The 9,672-nt window shown below is 34.4% G+C and overlaps 1 protein-coding gene and 1 pseudogene across 2 annotated transcripts in view; one reads left to right on the plus strand and one right to left on the minus strand.

Moving 5' to 3' along the window:
• LOC107593467 (RCC1 and BTB domain-containing protein 2-like) overlaps positions 1-2,243 on the minus strand; it is a 30,727-nt gene extending 28,484 nt beyond the window's left edge. For both annotated transcript variants that reach the window (XM_016283198.1, XM_016283199.1), the window contains exons 1-2: positions 2,094-2,243; positions 747-878 (exon numbers count right to left, since the gene is read on the minus strand). In XM_016283198.1, coding sequence (XP_016138684.1) covers positions 747-872 — 126 coding nt within the window. In that variant the 5' untranslated portion in view covers positions 873-878; positions 2,094-2,243. The remainder of the gene's footprint in view (positions 1-746; positions 879-2,093) is intronic.
• A 2,012-nt stretch (positions 2,244-4,255) lies between these two features.
• Positions 4,256-8,814, plus strand: LOC107593493 (cysteinyl leukotriene receptor 2-like; annotated as a pseudogene).
• The last annotated feature ends 858 nt before the right edge of the window (positions 8,815-9,672 follow it).

Raw genomic sequence — 9,672 nt, forward strand, 5'->3', positions numbered from 1 at the left:
TCAAGGGTCAACTCTGACTGCTCCCTCTCACATAACTACAAACCCGTTGACACAGCATTCTTAAAGGCACTTTGTGCTGTCAGTTTAGCACTTGATCTCTACTTACAGTATGTACATGAGATACATGAGATTATAGAGTCGCTTTAATGAGAAAGCATTTGTTGAAAAGATAAATGGTATCTAAAGGCAGTCCATGTTTTATTGTGGTTAAAAAGCATTAAAGGAAAACAGAGCTAAAAAAGGAAGTGGCCAGGTTCAGGACATGCACCAGAGCTCCTCTCAGTAAGCAAACAAGGCTTATGTTAGTATTACGAGTCTAAATATAGCTTTATTCTATCTGCTTATCACCAGCCCAAGATCACTCTGCCTTTGTCTCTGTCTCTTTCCTATCAGTATATGTGTGCAGAGCTCAAAAAAACATTTTTTTCTACTGTAGCTTAGATTTTTTTACGTTCCCTGACAAAATTCTCGCCGCCTTTATTTGATAAAAACAATAATAATAAAATATGTTTAAATTTAAACCAAATGTACCTTCAATTTTAAAACAATGACAAACAACTACTAATTTGTTTGTAATTATGAACGTATTCTTACTGAAGCATCCTTATCATTGAGTCCTGATGTGTGTGAGACAGTGAGAGTGTGAGAGAGCAAGAGCTCCACCAAACCTAACGAAGATTTTCCAGCAAAGATGTTTACTCATTTATGGTTCATCTGTCCACTAAAAGCTTTCAGCATGTCTGTACCTCATCATTGACGGTAAAGTAGATAGCCTCATTTGCAGCACTTCCGAACACACAGGCTTGGCGGATGAGCCGCAGTTCCTCAGGGGGCAGGAGGGCAAACACCGGCCACTTTCCCACATCCAGCATACTACTCTGTAACACAACATATATGCATTAGGAAAGCATTAGAGCATCTCGAAAACTTGTTAGCATTTTTGGGTCTCTCTCTCTCTCTCATATATATATATATATATATATATATATATATATACAATATACACACATATAGTATTCCCTAAATTACAATGAAGTACCATATAATTTTTTTCAAAGCTTCACCAATAAGTACCATTTACTTCTATGTTCATAAATATGTATCAACGTGGTACTATGCTGTTCTTGGAAATAAGTACTATGGTACCACACAAGTACTTTATTGTCAAGGAAATACCATGACTTTTGAATATGGATGAAACATTTACATTTTGAAACGAAATTCTAAATTAAACATTGTTACTTTATTTAATACAGTAACATTACATGTAACATATGCTAGTTGTCAGACACTTGTTAGTTTAACTGAAGTAAATAAAATAAATCCTTACAAAATAAATAATAATAATAATAATAATGTCACCAAACAACAACCTTTAAAATAATAATAATAATGTGACCAAACAACAACCTTTAAAATAATAATAATAATAATAATAATGTGACCAAACAACAACCTTTAAAATAATAATAATAGTGACCAAACAACAACCTTTAAAATAATAATAATAAATAATATGTGACCAAACAACAACCTTTAAAATAATAATAATAATAATAATGTGACCAAACAACAACCTTTAAAATAATAATAATAATAATAATAATAATGTGACCAAACAACCTTTAAAATAATAATAATAATAATAATAATAATAATGTGACCAAACAACAACCTTTAAATAATAATAATAATAATAATAATATGTAACCAAACAAAAACCTTTAAAATAATAATAATAATATTAAACATCTAGTCAGGGTTATAAAGTATAAATGAATGTTTATGCAAATAAACGGGCGTGTTGTTACTCAGCAGCTGTTAGTTAGCTAACAAGCTAACTATCGTTTACATTCATAACACCTCGTGTGCTTATAGAAATAAAAACAGTCCACAAGTCTGCATAAGCCTCAAGCTAAGATGTTCAATTGCACGGTGAACCGCTCAGTAGCAGCTGTTATAAACATATCTAAAGGTGTTTGAATGAGTAAAGCTGCTAGCTGATGTTAGCCAGCTGCATAGATTGACTTCATGGCGAAGTGTCAATCCAACTCAGCGCGAGGTTTTACAAAAGAAACTCTCTAAATGTTTACCTCGTGTTCACTTAAACTCCCAAGTCTTCATTCCGGGTCTCAGAGGATGATGTAGATATGGTAAAGCGGTCAGTTTAGCATGACTACGAGTGAGAAGAGCAGAGATGTGGATGTGCCCAGTCTTCTCAGCTGGCAGTGTGTCTTATGTGGGTGGATTTGACCCACACAGGATTTGAGCCAAACTTCCCTTATAAACACATTACCATGGCAACTACAGTAAAATTGTATATTTACTACAGATATAGGCACTAGTGTAAAACTAGTATAATACTATAATAATATTATAATACTGTAATACTATAAAAATTAAAAATTTTTAAGACAGTCATAAATAAGACAATTATAGGCATGACTAGTGACATAAAAAGTATTGAAAAGTAAGCAAAAACGATGGTTTGGCACATTTTCGGTACAGTGGGGGAACTTTATTATTTTTTTATTAAACCCTGGTTTACTGAACAAATAGTGGCTTTGTCATTAAGTTTAAATTTCTTAAAGGGGTCATATGATGCGATTTCAAGTTTTCCTTTCTCTTTGGAGTGTTACAAGCTGATTGTGCATAGATAAGATCCCTGAAGTTGCAAAGACTAAAGTCTCAAAACCAAAGAGATATTCTTTATAAAAGTTAAGACTCTGCCATGCCCCCCTAAAACGGCTCGTTCTAACACGCCCCCACATATCTACCTCACTATGTGGAAATATTAGCATAATGCAGCCCAAATGTGTACGCAAAGAAAGAAGGCGTGGTTTCAGTAACCGCAGTTAGTGTTGAACTTTAAAAAAAGCATCATATGACCCTTTTAAGCATAAAAAAAGATATCTAATGCATTAAACTATACAAGGAACCCTATTACTCCTTGTATACGAAATAATTGTAACTAAATAATTACTCCTTGTATAATAAGTAAATAACATTCTGTTTTGGAACTGGCAACGGAGGCTTGGTATGTGATGTGTGTAAAAAATATTTCTTCACACAAGTGTTTTAAGGATGAAATACTGACAAATGTCTTGAGGTATGGCAACTGTGGTATAAGCGGAACAGGGCCATAGTTGGGTAATGTGGAGCCCCGGTGCAGGTTGAAGCCGTGAGCCCTGGTCCGCCTCAGTTGACATCGCATTCTGGGGGCCCCATCAACAGCCAGGGGCCCCTAGAATCGTCACCAACTTTCTCCAAGAGAGATTGCCCTGAAGTGGAATAATTGTGACTGCATTACCACCAGGTATGCTTTATTTCAAATATTCCTAATATGCACAGTATACAACTTGTGTCATATAGTGTGACAACATGCCCCGGTATCAAGCAACTGTGAACAGTATATTTTTTCCTGGGAAATAGCAGTTGTTTGTTTTATTTTAGCCAATACTTTGTGTCTATAAAGAAACTGACTTTAATAAACACTGAGAAATACTTACTGGAGTAAAAAAAATATGACATCTATCCCCATGCTATAATGCCTATCAACTGATACCATATGGTACCACCACAGTACATTTCTGTAAGGAATATATAAATGAATCCCAGTGCCTAGGTCATATTTCATACCAAATTTGCAAGAAATGAAAATATCAGTAACATGCATTTATAAAACAGATTGAAGTTCCATGTCATGCTGACGTCAAAGATAAAAATAAATAAATAATGATAATTATACACATGTACCCTTTAAAATAAAATATGTGTTATATATTTTCTTAGAAATTACAACTGTAAATTTCTAAGGCCTGGCATAAACAAATTTTGAAGGTGTGGTGCCACCCCTGGGAAATTATATCCATTACCCAGTTACTAGAGTTGAGTTTTATGTTTGGTGTCATTAATTCTAAATGCATAAATGTATTTATAAAACCTCCTCATTAAATCCTTACTCAGCATGTGATGACTGGAAACACACTTCATTTTGGGAATGTCATGCATCAACAACAAGGAAATCTCAAGAGTAGAGCAGACCCAAACTGAGTTTATCTTGGATCAGACAATGTATACTTCTACATGTGGTTTACAAATAATTTGATCCAACTTATTATTAGGTTTAAGTTTATATAATATAATATGGATATGGTTGTGTGAATATATCGCTTCGGATACCTCCGGCAGAAGATCAGAGATGATTGGGTGTGTCTGTCGTCTGAGAAATTGAGTCATTTTTCCAGAGCAGCAGTTGTGTAGAGTCATGTCTTTATACGGCTTCCTCTCACCACTCTTACTGTTGCACAGGATTTAGGTTACATTTGTGGGGACTGGACTATTTTGGACTTTGCGGATTTAGGTTTTTGGCTGCCTCTTCACAAGTAAGTGCATTAGATTTTTTTAGTTAAAATAGACATTGTTTCAATAGACTATTGATAGTGAGGTACTGTATATATACTTTTACCATGCACCCTAAAAAATAAAGGTTCAAAAGGGAGGTTTTCATAATGATGCTTAAAACTTTTTTTTTTTTCTTAGTGTGAAGAACATTTTAATCACCTAAATAATCCCTTTTCCACTATAAAAACCTAAAGGTTCTTTATGGAACCATCAAGGCCAATAAAGAACCTTTGTTTTTAATGGTGTACAAATTATTATAATTTATTGTAATGATAATGGTGTTAATATATATATTTGTAGATAGTGCAGATTGTATTAATGTTTCAGTTCCTACAAATGTAAGATAATATGGATTTATCCCTTTCCAGAGACAAACAGACCAGTCCAATTATTATAAAAAAAAAAAAATAGCACCATGTATATAAAGCTATATTTAGGCTCGTAATACTAACATAAGCCTTGTTTACTTACTGAGAGGAGCTCTGGTGCTTTGCTCAACAACATGTATGTTCAAATGTTGTGTTTTGTGTTTTAATGCAGCATTTAGATAATCAAGACTGTGAATTAAACAGACTGTTATCAATTACAGCAGCAGCTGCAACTGAATAATAAAATAGACCATGTGTATGTCCAACAGTGGACACAAATGATATGCAAATGATACATTCAATTGTATTCTGTGATGAAAATGACCATTTTTAACATTTTGGAATAAAATGAGTAACTGATCCCTTTGTCTTTCTTAGGTTAATTCCATAACTAGCCATTTATGTATCCTAAATACACACATTTTTCATGCACTTTTCTTTATAATTTGACAAAATTACAGCTTAATTGGAAATTATGCACATACAAAATATTTGTCCTGAAGTGACACATAGCATGATTTTTTTTTCACACATCACAACAAGCTCTTCACTGACAGTGTTGCGTACTTAACCAAGTACCAAGTAAAACCTTTATTAAGGACTAAATTATTGCTTGTAATTGAAATAATGCCACACCTGAGGGAAAGTTTTTGAGAAACTATAATGTAAATCATCTTCACACATAGTAAATATAGAAATGTTTATTTATTTGCGTGATTATTTCAATCTTCACTGTTTAGACAATTCATTATGTATCCTGGATTTTCACAGTGTAACACTGGAAGTAAAAAATCTGAAGAAAAATTTTAAAACCTAAAAACTTTTTTTTTAGAGTGCAGGCTTGAAACACGGTTAAAACAATATTGTTATTTAAACTGTTGTTGTTTAATATTGCTATTAAAACAATAACAAGATTTAAATTTTGCTAAAAAGTTTGCAAGGGAGTTTTAATGTGAAGGAGTAGTTCACAGCAAAATTTATATTTTCTAAAGATTTGATAGATTAATTTGTTACTTCATCAGAACAGATTTGAGGAAATGTATCATTACTTCACTTACTCACCAATTGGTCCTCTGCAGTGAATGGGTGCCGTCAGAATGAGAGTCCAAACACCTGGTCCACAAGTGATCACAATAATCCACAAGTGATCGACACGACTCCAGTCCATCAATTAATGTCTTCTTAAGCAAAAAAGCTATGTGATTGTACAAAACAAATCCATCATTGAGGCATTTTAACTTCAAACCATTACTTCCAGTTATCAATAAAAAGGCTTTTTCCAGTGAAAAATCATCTCATCTGAATTAGGGGAGAGAAATATGCAGAGATCAAGAACCATTTACAAGCAAAAACAGTCCAAAACAGTTCTAAACAAATAAGTTGGTGGATTTCGATGTGAGAGGTCAACAGGGGAAGGAATTTTTGACTGGATGAAGAGATATTATGGATTATTCACTTGTTATTTTGGGCAGAAGCAACAGTTTCAAGTTAAAATCATCCTAATGATAGATTTGATAAACATGCAGGTTTTCACTTTACAAGATGTTAAAGGTAGGGTAGGAGATTTGGAAAGGCTAGCAATAGCAAGCTAGCTTTGAAAGCATAAGATCCCACCATCCCTGCAAATCACTCTCCAAAGCCATGCCTCCTCCAAAACGCATAAATAAGCACAGGCAGACACGATGAGAGACGGAGTTGGTGGAGGGTTGAATGCAACGCTGTCAGATTATCTCGTGTCTCTTTCACCTGTGAGAAAACATTACAGTACAAAGCGTTTAATATTACAATAATAAGACCTATTCTCAGTTTGAAATAATATAATGGAACGCGCTGATGATGTATCATGTCTGCCCTAACAGGGTGCTCAGAGGTATGCAAATACATACATTGACAGGCAGGTAGGACAACCTATCGTAGCGCTCGGACCAAGGGATATGATTGCTATCGGGACTTTCAACAAACAAAAAAAAATGTTTTTGAACCAAATCACCTACCCTGCCTTTAAGTGATGGACTGGAGTTTTGTGGATTACTTACACAATACACAATAATTGTGGATTATTGTGATGTTTTTATCAGCTGTTTGGACTCTCATTCTGACGGCACCCATTCACTGCATAGGATCAATTGGTGAGCAAGTGACGTAATGCAAAATTTCTCCAAATCTGTTCCGATGAAGAAACAAACTCATCTACATCTTGGATGGACTGTGGGTGAGTACATTTTTAATTTTTAGCTAACTATTCCTATTTAAAAATCTGTTTTAACCCTTTAAGTGCCACCCCCCATTTTGAATATAGAATAAATATTCAAAAATTTGAAAATGGTTCAGATTCCTTATTCCTTTTTTAAAATGCCATCTCTTTGATTTTGTTCACAGACTTCCCCATCCCAACAATGAATCATTATTCATCGAATTTCACAAACTGCTCCATCAGTGATTTCAAGCGCACTGTCTACCCAATTGCCTATCTCTTCATCTTTTTCCTTGGGCTTGTTGGCAACCTCATATCTCTGTTCTTCTTCATTTCCTCATCGTTCAGAAGAAAAGCATCTTTTTCTCCAGTCAACATCCTCATGCTCAATCTCCTTCTATCTGATCTGATGATGGTGTGCTCGCTGCCGTTTCGAGCCGCCTACTATCTCATGGACTACTGGGCCTTCGGAGACATCACCTGCCGGATCATGTCCTGCGTCTTCTACATCAACATGTATGGCAGCATCTACTTCCTGGCGGTTCTGAGCATGGTTCGCTTCGTGGCCATCGTGAAGCCCTTCACATACGTGCGCTGGCAAAGCTCTCGGAGAGCCTGGGTGTTGTGCATTGTCATCTGGCTGATCGTGTCTGTGGCGTCCATCCCGCTTCTGAAAGCAGGAACTTATGTGGAGTCTAATCAGACCAAATGCCTGGATCTGAGGCCGTCCCAGGTGGGGACCATTATCATGTTGAATCGAGGGGTTTTGTTTTTAGGCTTTGTTATGCCCTTCGTGGTCATCTCAGTGTGTTACATTTTTGCAGCCTTGTATTTGCTAAAGCTAAGGAAGACCAGGCAGAATCAAAGATCTCAGTTCAATCACAAGAAGTCCTGCTCTCTCGTCATTATTGTTCTGCTGATTTTTCTGGCGTGCTTTATGCCGTATCATGTCGTCCGAACTCTGTTTTTGGAGGCTGAGATGGACATTCATAACAATGGTTATGACGAGTCCTGCCATTATATTGAAAGTCTGAGAAAGGCAGCGGTCATCACACACTGTCTGGCCTCGGGAAACAGTTGCCTGGATCCACTGCTTTTCTTTTTCGTTGGGGAAAACTTCATTAGCTTTTGGCGACAACATACACCGAGAAGACAGAGTTGTATAATTGAGCAGAATGTGAAAGTGCTGGAGAAGATAAACAACAATGATTTAGATAGACGTTTTAGACTAGTATAGAGTGCTTGGGACCTGTTAGGACTTGAGGGGGAAATTCCTGGAAAAGACCACATTCTATATCTGATGGATCTGTTGTCCCATGCAGGAAGAACTCGATTAACCTCCAGTAGGAAAGCACTGTTTCCATCCCATTTGTTCAAGAGAACAAAACAGATAATTATATTAAATATTTTGCGCACGCATTTCAGTTTTACTAAAACAACATGATGGTATGCATTGATGTTGGTCCACTGGTCCATCTGTGGAGTCAAAGTTACTTGAGTTTTTATGTTGTGCATGGAGGAATTTATTTGGTACATGTGTTTCCAGTTTAGTTTATGTGCATGCCTTCTTATCAGATAATAATTATCTGCCTCAATTGGACACATATGTTTATTATGCATTTTTTTGTAAGGACCTACATGACAGTAAGTGCTTACATGTGTGCAGTTCAAAAGGATTCTTTTGAAGTACATTAGTGTTGATGATGTATTTTAAACTTGTTTTGAGATTATACAACTGAACTGACCAAGTTTGAAGTTATTGTTCATGATGTAATGTTGTAAATGATTCAAAGATTTTTTTACGGAGTATTATATCGCTTATTTACTATCTGTCTATCTATCTATCTATCTATCTATCTATCTATCTATCTATCTATCTATCTATCTATCTATCTATCTATCTATCTATCTATCTATCTATCTATCTATCTATCTATCTATCTATCTATCTATCTATCTCCATAATTGTAAATAATACAGTATTGCCAAAACTGACCTGACTATCAATCTGTGGATTTTTTAAATGAATTATTTCTCATTATTCATTGTTAAATTGTGGATATTCATACATTTACAATTTTGAAGTTATTCTCTGTATGTTAAAATACAATAACATAAGACAATTGTATTTTAAAATTTTGTAGGAACTGTCTATACATCAGAAATCTTTCTGCAGTGCACAGATTTAGCCTATTTAGGAGAATGAAAGGCATTGCTGTGACAAGACAGAGTCATATCTGGTGTTTGAATAATTAAGATTAAAAAATGTTTTAAAGAAATCTCTTATACTTACCAAGGCTGCATTTATTGAATCAGAAATACAGTAAAAAATATAAATATTGTGAAATATTATTACAATTTAAAATAACTTTTTTATTTATTTTTTTTAAATATATTTTGACATTTAATTTATTCCTGTGATGGCAAAGCTGAATTTTCATCACATTACTTCAGTATTTACTGTCACATGATGATCATTGTAATATGCTGTTTTGCTGAAATATTTGTTATGAATTACTGAAAAATTATTATGAAAGATGAAAAAAGTTGTACTTTTTGTGGGATTTTTATGGAAAGTGTGACCCTACCCTTCAAAAGTTTGGTTCACACAAGGTTAAAAGAATACAACTTTTGTTAAACAAGAATGCATTAAATTATATATATATATATATATATATATATATATATATATATATATATATATAT

This window comes from Sinocyclocheilus grahami, unplaced genomic scaffold, assembly GCF_001515645.1.
Source record: "Sinocyclocheilus grahami isolate Dianchi unplaced genomic scaffold, SAMN03320097.WGS_v1.1 scaffold171.1, whole genome shotgun sequence".
Taxonomy (NCBI): domain Eukaryota; kingdom Metazoa; phylum Chordata; class Actinopteri; order Cypriniformes; family Cyprinidae; genus Sinocyclocheilus; species Sinocyclocheilus grahami.